General features: G+C 42.0%; 1 protein-coding gene across 1 annotated transcript in view; it reads right to left on the bottom strand.

Moving 5' to 3' along the window:
- Positions 1 to 12,227, bottom strand: part of SRPX (sushi repeat containing protein X-linked) — a 92,713-nt gene extending 80,486 nt beyond the window's left edge. Inside the window, exon 1 of the mRNA XM_027875562.1 lies at positions 11,989 to 12,227. Coding sequence (XP_027731363.1) covers positions 11,989 to 12,061 — 73 coding nt within the window. The 5' untranslated portion in view covers positions 12,062 to 12,227. The remainder of the gene's footprint in view (positions 1 to 11,988) is intronic.
- Between the last annotated feature and the right edge of the window lie 2,264 nt (positions 12,228 to 14,491).

Here is a 14,491-nt window from a genome sequence, read left to right on the forward strand (position 1 = left end):
CTAATACCCTATACTCCAATCAAATGAAAACATCCTTTTAGAGGATTACAATGTCAGTCTTCAAGAAAAAGGAGACAATGTCTCACCAATGCTTAGTCACTGGCAACAAGTCTGATACAGTTCCTCTGAATAATGCCCATGTAAACACCCATGATACCCATATGGACCACAGTTCCTTGTGGTGTAGACTTCTGTAGGACAGTCAAGGGGGTGGATTTGGACAAATGGTACCCCTTCTTTACCATACCACACTGGGTATTGAGGTCTTGGCCAAACTGCCCAAAAGTTCTTAACATAAAACTTAATGAGGCATTTAGACCACTTTGTTAAATGGTAATTCAGAATCACCATTACAGGAGACAGAAATAAAATCAGCATTGACATGATATTCACTGAAAATGAGTGGGTTGGGAAAGGGCAGGAAATCCTAATCTATAAAATGAGAAAGTTAGACTAGATGTCCCCTAGGTCTCCTCCAGCTCCTGATTTATGATCCTGTAATTCTAAGACATGATCAAGCAACTGCTGTATGGGCTAGAGAAATTGCAGACATGAAGGGCAGAAGAAATTCTGTGGGCTGACCTCAAAGTTTCTTTTCAAATAAAGTGGCCCATCGGAGTGAATAGTTCTTTCTGCCTTCCAGCTCTATGTTTGGGGCCATCATTCTCTATGTAATAAAAACAAAAACAATAATAAAGCTATCCAAGGAATCCATAACCCCAAACCTCTGGGTTAATCTGAGCCATCATGTCCAGAGTCATGTATCAGCTTCCCGGAGATCACTGGCTAAAGAAGCATCCAGCAGAGCCTAAAGGATCATGGGTGAGTGAACCACTGGGCTCTGGAATGAATCCCCTGAGGTCCAGAGCCCAGAGTGCTTTGGGAAACTAGAACAACCAGGTGCAAACAATTACTTCTTGGAAAATGGGTGCTTAGCTATCCCATCAGTGAGTGACGTTCCTTACACAGACGTTTCTTAACTCTCCATCTGAATCCGGCTCAAAAAGTTTTTGAGAGTCTCTCAGTCACCTGGAATAATGTTCTAGCCTGTCTTGATATCCAAGTATTTCACAAATTAATAGTACTGTGACTTGTTGTTTGCCCAACAGGAGCTTTTATTCAGCACACACAGGTCTCATCTGGCTTTCCGTGGCCTTATTTTTATAAGATTTTCAATTTTGGCAGTTCTGAGCATATTGTACCTTTTGCAAAGACAGAGTTTTATTCCATGACATTATTCTAGTCCTCCATCAATAAATATTTGTTATTTACACCTACTTTAGGCAAGGTGGGGCAGCGAGACGGTGCAGTGGAGAGAGTGTCAGGTCTGGAATCAGGAAGACTTGTCTTCCTGAGTTCAAATCTGGCTTCATACACTAAATAGCAGTGTTCACCTTGGGCAAGTCATTTAACCGTGTTTGTTTTCATCTCCTTATCTGTAAAATGAGCTGGAGAAGGAAATGGCAAACTACTCCACTATCTTTGCCAAGAAAACCCCAAATAGGGTCATGAAAAGTTGGACAAGGCTGAGCAACAACAACATGGACAGTGCACCTCTAGGATTGCTGCCCCTGCTATGAAATTTAATTCAACAAGCAACTCTACTTGGTGGATACTAATGTTAAGTACTGGGGGTACAAAAAAAAAAAACTAAAAAGGAAACGGTTCAAGCTTTTATGTTCAATTACATGCCAGATATCGTACTGTAGAGGAGATACGAAGATAAATTAGACAGAGAATGTAGTACAGTGGAGAAAGTCCCGGACTTAAGAGTCTGAAGACCTGAGTTCAATTCCAAGCTTCATCCCTTACTAGCTTCGTCTCTAGGCCTCTATTTCCTAATCTGTAAAATGGAGGAGATAATACTTGCATTACTTACCTCACTCAGTTGTCAGAATCAAATGGTGTGTGTGTGTGTGTGTGTGTGTGTGTGTGTGTGTGTGTGTGTGTGTATGTATGTATTGACACCTACTACCATTTTTATGAATAAAGTACAATCTCTGCCCGGAAGGAATTTTCACTTTACTTTTTATCTGTGTGCCTTAAAACAAAACAAAACAAAACTATAGCAAGTGGGAATTATGGTGCTATCCCTTGAAGATGGATTACTTTTATTACTTCAATTCAAGATTACTTTCTCGAGTGAACTGGTATGATGTGGCATTGTTCATTCTCTTGTCTAATAAGTTGTCTACTCACAAAATTCATGAAGAAGCTCTATAGAGGCTTCTGCCACTACCATCTTGGTGACCTGGGGCAAGTCAAGTCATACAATCATAGAGTTGGAAGGGACCTTAGTAATCACTGAGGTCAGTCTGCTCATTTTACAGGCAAGGAAACTGAGACTCAAAGAGGTTAAATGATTTGTCCAAGGTTACATGAGTAGTAACAGAATGAAGATTTGAAGCCAGGTTCACAGGTCATAGATCCAGAGCTGAATGTGGGTCTTCACAGGACACCTAGACAGTTTCTTAATTTAGGGTCCAGGGATGGACTTCAGGGGAGGGGTGTGAACTTAGATGGGAAAAATTAAATTTTTATTTCAATAAAAAATTCTGAAAAATGGTAAATAGGTTTCACCAGAATGTCAAAGAGGTTCATAACACATAAGTATCTCTGATCCAGTCCGATATTCTCATTTTGCAGATGAGGAAACTGAGACCCAGAGAAGTTAAGTGACTTGCCAAAGGTTATACAAGTAATGAGTCATGTGGATGGATTTGAATCGAATCCTCTAAATCCAGAGCCAGTGTTTTCCCCCTATACCATGCTGACCCTAAATTATCTCATAAAAGCTGCTAGGTAGCATAGTTGATAGAGTGCTAGATATAGAGTCTGGAAGACCTGAGTTCAAATACTGCCTCAAGTATGTACTAGCTGTGTGATCCTGGGCAAGCTAAGGTGAAGACTTATGTCTGCATCACTTTCCTCATCTGTAAAATGGGAGTGATGATAATACTATTTACTTCCTATGGTTGTTGTGAGGATAAAATAAGATAATAAATGAAAAGGATTATCTAAATTTTAGTTATTATTGGAGAAATTAGGGATTTGGACTTAGTGATCTCTAATATCCTGCCTAGTTCTAAATCTGTGATTCTCTATCTGATGTAACAATACTTTACAGAGTTTCAGAGACTATCAGAGCTGTAAGGGATCTCAGAAATTCAGTTAGTCCAACACTGATTCTTAGGATTAAAGAAACTGAAGCCGAGAGAGAGACAGTGACATGGCCAAGGTCACCCAACCAGTTAGCTGCAGAATCAATATTCAAACCCACTTCTTCTAACTCCTGGGTCAGAGTTTTTCCCACTACACCATGCTGCTCTCCTACTTGACAAGAGATAGGGAATACAGAGCATGAAATTATAACACAAACACGATTCCCAACACAAAGAAATCCAGTCCTAAGGCCACCTGACAAGCTCAGAGACATAGCCCAAACAGCATGAGGCAGCCTAGTATACCGGAAAAAATGCCAGATTATCCTGGCTTTGCTACTTCCTGGCTGTGTGACCCTGTGTCAGTCATGTAACTTCTCTTGGCCTCCATTTCCTCCTCTGTATAAAGAAGGGTTTAGACTAGATGACTCCTAACTCCTGTGATCCTCATTTCCATAACTGAGTAACCAATTACTCAAATATTGGCAATCAAACCCAGGGTTTCTCAAGCATGCAAGTTAAGCAATTAGCACACTCCTAAAATCAGTTGAAGCTTAGCTGCCAGATCCTTAAGACAGCAACCCCCTCCCAGATGATCTTGTGTAACAATGACTGTGTTGAAACAATGCCAATGAGGCTCTGAAAAGTAAGCAGTATTCACATCAGGCTTTTGTGATGAAAATATCATTCCTAGTCAGACAATAAACGAGAGAGAGTAAAAACACTTAGGAAACAGCATACATGCTGTAAAGTAAAGCTTATCTAGCAGACCCATTGACTGGTTTTCTCAGGGCTAAATAACACAGGAAGTAAAAAGAAGTTTAAGTGAAGAAAAGAACAAAAGTAGAGGTCACACAGTGGAAGCTATGAGTTTGTTTTGTTAGAATAATTATTGCTTACTATTTAAAGAGAAAAACTTGCCACAGCCTGCCACTCTGTGTCTTTGGACAAATTACCAGACCTTTCTGGGTCTCAGTTTTCTCATCTGCAAAATGAGTGGATTGGATTGGAGTCTTTCTAAAGGTTCCCTTTCCATTCTGTGATTCTGTATTTCTAAGTCCACAGCAGAAGATGAGCTTCTGGGTAGTGCTCCAATTTCATTTGGAGAGAAAAGAAACTGAGAACGGGAAGAAGCAACATTTATATCCCCATGAGAGAGTCTTTGGGACCTAGCCTGATGGGCTAGGATGGGCAATGGATAAGAATGGGCAGGACAGGCATCAGTCATAATTTAGAACAAAAGGATCCACAGAAGAAACTCCCCAAGTCTTCAGACTGGGGAGAGGATTTTTTTTTTGTTTTGTTTATCTATTCTTAAATTAGTATCCTGGAAGTAAATCCTTAGCTTTTTGTCAACCAGAATCTTGCTGGAAAGACACTTGCTGATTCTAGCAGAAGTAGGGAATAAGTATTGCCCCCTGCCACAAATATATAAAATTATTCCCCTAATATCTTTCTTCTCTTTTCTATTTGTCTTTTCTTTTGTTTTTGTCTTTTGTTCTTGTCATTTCTGTTTGTTTCTGTCGTCTTCTTCAATTTAATTCGGTGAACTTTTAAGTGCCTTCTATTCACGGGGGTACTGTGCTCCTCTGCAAAGGGAGCTGGCCCAAGCACCTCCGTGTTTAGCTAGAGAAACATTTAGCCTCGTTGGAAGGGAATGAAGCAGAGCAAGTGGCCAATAAAATAATAAATGCCAACTCTAGCTTGTGACTGCAGGCAGTTTCTCATCTTACAACCCCCAATGGACTGACTATTGCTTAAACAGAGTATGTTCATGGCTTGAAAATCAGCTTTGGTAGCCAGGAAGCTACAGCTCCTACATTGCCCCGGATTCACACAGCATGAAACTCTTTGACTCGTGCACGCTTTTCTTTCTGCTGTGGTCACCAGCATCTGGTCCCCCCAGTAAGAAGACTGGGACCATCAGAATGGGAAGCATCCAGTGCTTCAATGTTGATCTTTGCCAACGACATACTGCATCCAAATTGTCATCAGGAAATAGCATGTCAGATGAGAGCCCCCTCCTCCAGCATGTGCCCTTTGCTGAGAGCTCAGCTAGGCTCTGGGTCTGTCCCATGGTAACAGAGTGTAAACCCAGACAGAAATTTCTAGCTTGTCGCAGATAAGACTTTAATTATATCTATTGAGTCAGGTGCTCCCTCTCTAATGGCTACATCCAAATGTGTCATTTTGCAAAGCTGCTCTACTGGGATTTTGTTTTGTTAAAATAATAATCACAGCCCTCTTCCGTTTTCCTGAATTGCTAAACAGCAACAAAATCTGCTTATCTTCTTCACTCTGGCCAGATTTTAGGAAGTCTCTCATAGACTGTAACAGCCTTGCACCTAGTTTGCATGGAGTGGGCATCTGGACTTACCACTGGATAGGAGGTTGCTAGTGTTTTATTTTAAAACAGAAAGGAAAGGAAACAGGAATTTAGTAAATACCTTCTCTTCCAGGCACTGGGTTAAGCATATTACAAATATTTCATTTGATCCTCACAATAACCCTGGGAAGATAGTTATTTTTTTTTATTCTAGGGAATAAATATTGCACTCTGCCATATATACATACATATATATGTGTGTATATATTATATATATGTATATGTATGTATGTATGTGTGTGTATATATATGTGTATGTGTGTATATGTGTGTGTTTATATATATATATATACGTATATAAATTACTCACCTAAAATCTTTCTTCTCTTTTCACAACCAGTTTCTATTGTCTTCTTAATTTTACAGTTGAGGAAACTAAAGTAGCAGAGGTTAAATGACTTGTACAGGGTCACACAGCTAGTAAGTGTCTAAGGTCAGATTTGAACTTAGGTTTTACTGACTCTAGGCTCAGTGCTCTATTCACTCTACCACCCAGCTACCTCTAAGAACATACTCAAGGCCAAAACAGACTGCATCGTTCACACAGAGGAGCAATATTACCAATGATTTTTCAGAGCTATAACTAGGAAAAGGTGACCAGGGATTTGTTCCCAGAGCACCAAAATTAGAGGGCAACAGCAGTATTTCCAGATTTACTTCCTCTTCACTCATGGCCACACTCTAGGTGAGTTTCCCTCTCCCCAGCCTTCCTTATTCTCCTTACCCCAGGTATAAAAAGCCCCACATTGTATTTTCCAAATGCTTGATGAGGACTGGGGATAACATAAAGAGAACTGGATTAGAAGGCAAGCTAAGAAGTTCAGGCTTCTAACTCATGCTTTGACATTAGCTAACTTTCAGTCCTGGGGTAAGCCACCTAAACTCTCTCCCTTCCTCAGTTTCCTCATCTCTAAAATGAGTACTGGTCTAGGTGGTTTCTATTCAGCTCTAATATTCTATGGTTTAATGACTTTTAATCTCTATTCCAAATATATCTTCCTCTCTTCTTTGCAGAAATGGGAAACTATGGGTGTAGAACATTACATACTGTCAAACTTGGTTGATGTAATGGTTAATTTTGCTGAACTGCTTGTTTTTCTCTTTTTTTAAAAAATTCCTTATAAGGGATGGTTGTACGGGTAGGGGAGGGGAAGGAATACATTTTCAAATATAAGTAATCTAAAAACAAAAAAAATATCCAGAACTTTGAAAAATGTAAAATTTATATTCTAAATCTCTTTGAAGGCTTCAAAGATGAAGGAGGGGAAAAACAAGGAGGGCTACAACATATTTAAAGAAGCAAAAATCTAAACAGAGAATTCACAAAGATGGGGATGTGAATTATTTACTCCCAGAACTGATTTAATGACATGTGTACTATGGAGTACTGAAGCCACCAAACTGTATTCCCATATCTCTCTCTCTCTGTCTCTTTCACTGTCTCTGTGTCTCTCCCCATATACAATGTATACACACATACTGGCAATGCAAAAGGGCATAATTGATTGTATAGGGTCCCACAGAAAGTTGGGGGTGGAAGAAGGGTGGTATCATGGGCACTGACAGAGGGTTTAGCCTTGTTAAAGAGTAGGGGTTACACCCTATTACTCTACGACTAGAAGGAAGAACTAGAAAATGGATGATGATATTGAGAAATGTTGAGGAGAAGCAGAGCTGTGTGTATATACACATACATATGTATATGTATATATACACATACACAGACCTATTTGTATTTATAGACATATATAGTACACATATCATGTATGATCATACTTATACATATACACATGCATGTGTATGTGCATTTACATATGCATATATACATATATACACATAGTATCTATATACATGTATCACTCAAATTCTCCATTTTTAAAACTTCTACCTCTAGAGCTAGCCACAGTTTCAGATCACCTTACCTCCCCTCTCTAAATGGACACATTTACCAAGAATGACCACCAAAATATATGCATTTATTATTAAGTGCCTTTTGCAAACATACCTTGACATCTAATACTCATGACTAAAAAGTTTCTTATGTAGTTCGATATAAGGCCCAACAAAACACTTCCTCAGGTGGGCTGAAAATCTTCCCCCACCTCAACCCCTTGGAGTATCTCCTGAAATAAAAGCAAAGATAGATCTCCAAAAGCTTCTATTAAAATGCATATAGTCTCATCACTGGACCTTTGGCTTCCCTGAAATGAGTGATACCATTCAGCTCTAATTCTCCTCTCCAACACTTCTCAACATCACTACCCATTTCCTATTTCTTCCTTCTGGTTACAGAGGGAGAGATATCCTCCTTAACAAGGCTAAACCCTCTATCAGTACCAGCACCCTTGATCCCATTCTTTCTCCACTCCTACAATACCCTCCCCTTCCCATAACCTTCTACAAGAGATACAATCAATCATTTCCTATCTCCTATGCATTGTGAGGGAATTCATCTTTCACCCATCACAATTGCCAATCTTTCCTTTTTCCCTGGTACCTTCCTATCTACCTACAAAAATGCTTAGTTCTCCAAAATCCTAGAAATTTTCCCTTGACATCTCTGAACCATCTCTTTGTATCTAACGCCACTACTTCCCTAACCCCTCATTTTCAGTTCAACCTCTTGCAATACGGTTTCTGCCCCTGCCATTCCAATGAAATTGTCTCTCCATAATTACCAGTGACCTTTCCATCATCAAATCACTTCTCCCCATCCTCTTGACTATCATATACAACTGAATATTCTTTTCCCACTTTGGCTTCAGAAACCACATGTACCAGATTTCCCTCCTAACCACTCTTTCTATGCCTCTGTTGCTTCCTCCTCATCCTTTTTACCTTTTTCCTTTATGTGGTTCCCCCCAACCCCGAGTGTCTGTTTTTGGTTGTCTTCTCTAGCTATTTCTCTCTGTCTCTCTGTCTCTGTCTCTCTCATCTTCTCTATTCCAAGGCCTTCAATTTGTTCATCATCACCTTGAATACTGTAGAAAACCACAAGAGCCAGGCAGATGAGTTTTAGTCGGGAATGGAGAAAGAAGAGTGCATGGTATTCATAGGCTGGGTGGCTGGGAGACACGAGACATCGTTGGTCAGGATGGGGATTGGTCCCACATATATGCCTTGGATGTCTAATAGGGACATCACCCAGAGCCTGCAACTGCTCAGTGAGGCAGAGTAGGATAAAGATGACTCCACCAGCTATTTCCTTGTGAGGATCTTCATGGTATTTGTAGAAAGAATGCTGGATTTAGAGTCAGATTCTGAATCTTGGATGTGATGCTTACTATCTGTGTGACTTTGAGAAGTAATTTTACCTCCTTGGGACTCATTTTCTTCAACTGCAAACTGAAGGGTTTCAACAAGATGAAGGTCCCTTTCAGCTCTAAAGCTATATTTAACCACCAGGTGATATTGATTGCCACTATCAGGATCAGAAGCTGTGTTTGACCCATGTTTACCCTTGAGGTTTGTCCACGTCCTTGGGGAAAAAGTGCTGAGCACACTCTCTTCTATGGCTTGTAGACAATGACCTTCTATCCTTCAGCTCCACCTCTCTCTATAGGATGGCATCCAGTCATATGACTTAACTTTGAGCCCCTACTCATTTGCAAAACATTGCCACCTTTCTTTATTTGCTTCATTTCAGTGAGGGCTAGTTATGCAACTTTGGTAGAATGGACTTGGCTCTCCACTAAAACACACAAATAATTGGATATTGTATAGTGTTTACCCTTAGCAAGAACTGAGCAGTAAATAAATAGCAATAAATAAAAAGGAAACAATGTGGAATAATAAAATGAAACTGAAGAAAATTGATGACCTTAGGATCTAAGTGGACTAGTTGATCCTCTGGGTGCTTTTTGTTATCATCTGCAAATATAGATAAGATGGGCAGCATCCTTAAGCAACAAGCTTTCCACAAATATAACTCAGCCTAGAACATAGAACTCAGACCCGGATATCTTGTCTAAAGTAAAGAGCTACAAACTATTCTTGTCTCAGCTAATCCATCACAGAACAGGGTAAATGGATTCAGTGTTGGGCCCCAGTTTTTGTGTTGTTGTTTTTTAGTTGTTTTTGCTTTGTTTTGTTTCAGTTATGCCCAACTCTTCATGACCCCTTTTGGGGTTTTCTTGGCAAAGATACTGGAGTTCATTTGCCATTTCCTTCTTTCATTTTACAGATAAGTAAACTGAAGTCAACAGGGCTACGTGACTTGCCTAGAGCCACACAGCTAGTTGTGTCTGAGGACAGATTTTAAATCAGGAAGACAAGTCTTTCTTACAGAGTGCCCAGGCTTGGCCTCTATCCACTGCACCACCTAGCTGCCTTGGGCACTAGTTTTCTACTGCAACTGTCACCATTATCTCTAACCTTAAGCAAAGTACTCTTTGCTTCAGCCATCCTCATTTCCTATTGTCATCCCCAATCAAATCCATATCAGGGTAGGGGACAGGCAAAAAGAGTAGGAAGCAGGCTGCATGTGATTTTATGATCCCTTGCTTTTATACCAATACCAATTGTTGTTGTTTGGTGATTTTCAGTCATGTCTGACTCTTTGTGACACCTTTTAGGGTATTCCTGGCAAAGATACTGGAGTGGCTTACCAGTGACTTGTCCAGGGTCACACAGTTAATAAGGTGAGGCTGGATTTGAACCCAGGTCTTCCTGACTCCAGGCTCAGTGTTCTATTCTCTGTGCCACCTAGCTGCCCCTATATGAAATCAGCCTATAAATGGCCCCCTTTTTTAGACTGTTAGCTCCTTTAAAGTATGGAATGTGTTTTACCTTTCTTTGTGTCCTCAATGGTTAGCATAGTACCTGACACATAGTAGGACTCAATAAATACTTGCTGACTTACTGACTTAATACCCTTAAAAAAGTACTTCCATACTCAGACTTCAGGGAGGATGCAGCCCTTTCATGATTTATTTTCTCTCCTTCAAGACTTCCCTTGATAAACTGACCTCATAGGACTTAAAGCTTAAAGAACATCTACTACAACTCCCTCTTTTTATAGACGAAGCCCAAAATAGGCCCAAAACTGCTGAAGTGATTTACCAAGAACCAGGGATACTAAGAGTAGGGCCTAGATATGTGAACCCTATTCTGACTCCAAACCCAATGCTCTTTCCACTACAGCACTTACAAATACAGAAAACCGGCTTAAAAGGTTAAGGTTGAAGTTTAAACAAGGAATTGAAGATGAAATTTTAATTGCAGTTCCTGTGCCCTTTTTTGAACATAGCTTTAAGCAAAAGCTTACTTCTATTTGCATCACTGTGATTGTTTCTAAGACACATAGAATTACACCTTCCACAGATACTGGATGGACACCTAAGTGTTCCTGAAGGGATTACTTACTCTCCAGTGACACCAAATAAAAACACTTTCATAGGTTTCTATACCACTATGGCACGGAGAACACATCTGGGCTGTCCTGGATCTCCAAGGCTGTTTGCAAACGAAGCACAGATCAGCCAGCCAGCTGGAAACAGGAGGAGTCCCGTCAGCTCCAAAGAGGGTATTCCACAACTTTAGGCCGGAACCAATAAATACCAGGGACGCAACTGAAAATCGGGCAGAGTCCTCGAGTTCCAGGCAACCCTCCTCACCTCACCCCACGCCAAACACGTGTGTAGTTTTAAAAGCTCTCTTCGCCTCCCCCCAGTTTTAATTAAAGTGGAACCACATAAGGCATCTCCATTAGCCTTCCTCAGAAAAGCCACCATAGAATGCCTGCCTGGGGAGGGCTATAGCCAATGGGGGGGGGGGGTAGGGGGTCTGTCCCTTTCCATCTTGATTCCCGTCCAGAATCCCAGCTCTTGCCCTTCTGCCTGGTTTGGGCAACGTGGGTCTATGCTCGGCAGGGGAAAGTGGATAGAGACGGACACTGGGCGAGGAGCAAGAGGAAGCAATTGCTAAAGAGACCCGAATCCCTCTTTCCCCGGCCCAATATCTTCTCCCCTACTCCGCCCCCGGAAGTGTTGCGGACCCTGGGGAACCAAATGGAGATTAGGGCTAGCTTCGCTGAGGTTGAAGAGAAGCAGTCACAAGTTTCCGCTTGGCCTCCCACGTCAACAAGAGTTTGAATGAAAATCTGGCTCCCCGAAGCCTGAGAGTGCCCAAGAGCGCAGCCTGGGGAGGCCAGAGAGAGAACTGAGAACCTTTCCCCGGGACCGCTAGGAACTGAGAGCCGCAAGATGCAAGCACCGCTCCTGGCCAAGGCTAAGGGGCTGGCTCTCCGGCGCCTCGCTCCTTCCTTTGGGGCGCCGGACTTTTCCATGCAGAAAAAGTCCCTCGGTTCTCCCTCCCGTGCGCTTACTCTAGCAAAACGTCCGCACCCGCAGCTCCTTGTACCCCTGCAGAGCCGGGACCTAGGGACTGCTCACGGCGTCCCTGCTCCGGAGCTCCCTGGCTGCCCCGCCTCCCTGCTCCTACCTGGGAAGCCGAGGCTGAGCCAGGCGTGGAGGGGCAGCAGCAGTAGCGCTAGCCGGACCGAGGAGCTGCCCATAGTGCACGGCCAGCTCTCCTTCCCTCCCGATGCCTTGGGTTCCACCAGGGGGGCTGGAGGAGCAAAGAGAAGAAGAAGGGAAAAGGGGGGGGGGGTAGCAGCAGACGTGGGTCTGAGCTGGAAAACTCCTCCTCTCGACTCCCTTTCACCTCCCTCCCTTCCTCCTCCTACTCCTCTAAAGGCAAAGAAGTTCAAGGTTCCTGCATCCCCCTCTGCTGCCTCTTTCCTCCTCCTCCTTAGGCTACGCTGCTTTCTCAGAAGACCTTCCTGACGCCGCTGCTGTCCCAGCCAAGTTGGTCTTCCTCCCTCCTCTACTCCCCCCCCATCCCCCAACACACATCCTAAATGCTGGATTTGGGGAATCCTCTCAGCAGCCTGAGCCTTGACAACTTAGGTGCCCCCGGAAGGGTAGGGCTTTTGAGCTACTTTTTCACAGCTATTGAATCCAATGTTAAAGTTTTTGGCGGATTTTAAAAGCCCACCGAGCTTTGTCCGCCTAGTGATCTTAAACATCGTACCTTGTATCGAAATTACTTGTTTATATGTTTTATCTCCCTAGACTATAACCTTAATGAGGGCCTAACTGGTCTTACCACTACAGGAAATGCTGGTAAAAGCTTAACAATAGGCTCCCTGGGAGGAAAAATGTATGCAGTGCACATTTTTAAATTTTAATCTGCATTATTAACACTTCTTAAGTCTAAACAATCAACAAAACAAATAAACCAAGCTCTGCTTTGTAGAGTTTGCAGATTTCCGAGGTGTAAATGCTTATATTGAATTTTAACAAGCTTTTGAACCGACTTCGGCACATCCCTGCTAGTTACCCTTACTATCAGTCAAAGTATTCAATCATCGCGTAATCAGTCAATAAGCTTTTCTTAAGCCCTCACTCTTACTGTGAGCCAGATACTGCTAAGACACATCGACAAACAATAACCCCCACCACCCAACCCCCTCACCCCAACAATTTCTGCTCCCAAGGAGCTTAGGGTCAGTTGGGGCAGTCTTTTTAAGTCTTTCTATGTGGATACAGAACATAATAAGAATAAATAATAATATAAGGTTTGTGGCACAGATAAATAATTTGCCCAAACTCACACAGCCAGGAGGGGGCAAAACTACGACTCAGTTTCTTATTTGTAAAATGGGAACAATAATATTTGTTCTACCTACCTCTTAGGCATGTTGTGAGACAAATATTTTTGTAAACCCGAAAGAATCCTTTTTATTACTTCACTAAGCCTCATTGTATGTGGATATGGCCTTCCAAGGCTAGCCAGTGTGAAAATGGGCCCAGGAGGCCCCCTGACACAAAGGCCCCTTCCCTAGGCTCAAATAAAGCCTGATTCATGGGAGTAGGACAGACTGGCCCCAAAAAGGGGATTAGGCTTTTCTCTGTCTCTCTGGCTTATCACGTCTCCATTCCAGAGTAAAATGGAAGGGTATGGCATATAGAGGGTTTCCCCAAAATGTGAGTAACAAGACCCCTTCTAGAAAAGGTACTCAATGTAAGATACGAATGTTGGGTAAACCCATTTACTCCAGCACGAAAAGTGTTTAAAACACAAATGACTCCTAAATATGTTTTAGCAAATACAAAACCAAAAAATTCTCACATAACCCATCACAGTCCCAGTGAAGGTAAAGACAATTTTGTGGGATGTTGAGTAGCTGTGGGACACTTTCACCCCTGGTCTGTACTGTCCAAGCAACTCACTAGGTCCTTATCTCTGGGCATGCAAAATATGACTTTCCTTCTTCATCTTCTTCTCCAAGAAACTTTGTACTATTAAGGACATCTCCCTTCCCACGCTCTCTGGTTACTCCTTCAAACTTACACCCTCATAGGAATATTTTATACTACCTTTTTGGTGGATTTTTTGCTTGTATTTCTTTTTTAAGTAAATCATTGCTCTCTTACTCTGAAAGACTTTTCAGACATGGAGGCAGTTGTGATGAAGTTAAAAAAAAAAGTGGATTTAAAATCAAAAGGCCTGGGTTCAGGTCTGACTATTGCATCCTAGCTATGTGACTATGGGCACTCATTTCATTCCCTCAACATCTGCTAGCACCTTTTTTTTTTTTTTTTTTTTGCAGCACAGATAAGAAACTACCATCAGATTAATCTTGTTAAAACACCTGTCCCCAGTACATGGAGACATGAGCCTAGAGCAGGGGTGGGGAATCTGCCTCAAGGTGACATGTGGCCTTCTATGTCCTCTGTCCTAGCGTGCCGCCTTTTGACTGAGTCCAAATTTAACAGAACAAATCCTTTTATTAAGGGCATTTGCTCTGTGAAGTTTGGATTCAGTCAAAGGGCCCGAACTTGAGGACCTAGAGATCACATGTGGCCTTGAGGCCACAGGTTCCCCACCCCTGGTAGAGTGTGATTCATTCTGCAATTTGTCTTGGCTTCAGGAACTGGAG

This window comes from Vombatus ursinus, unplaced genomic scaffold, assembly GCF_900497805.2.
Source record: "Vombatus ursinus unplaced genomic scaffold, bare-nosed wombat genome assembly UNPS02014809.1, whole genome shotgun sequence".
In the NCBI taxonomy this organism is placed as follows: Eukaryota; Metazoa; Chordata; class Mammalia; order Diprotodontia; family Vombatidae; genus Vombatus; species Vombatus ursinus.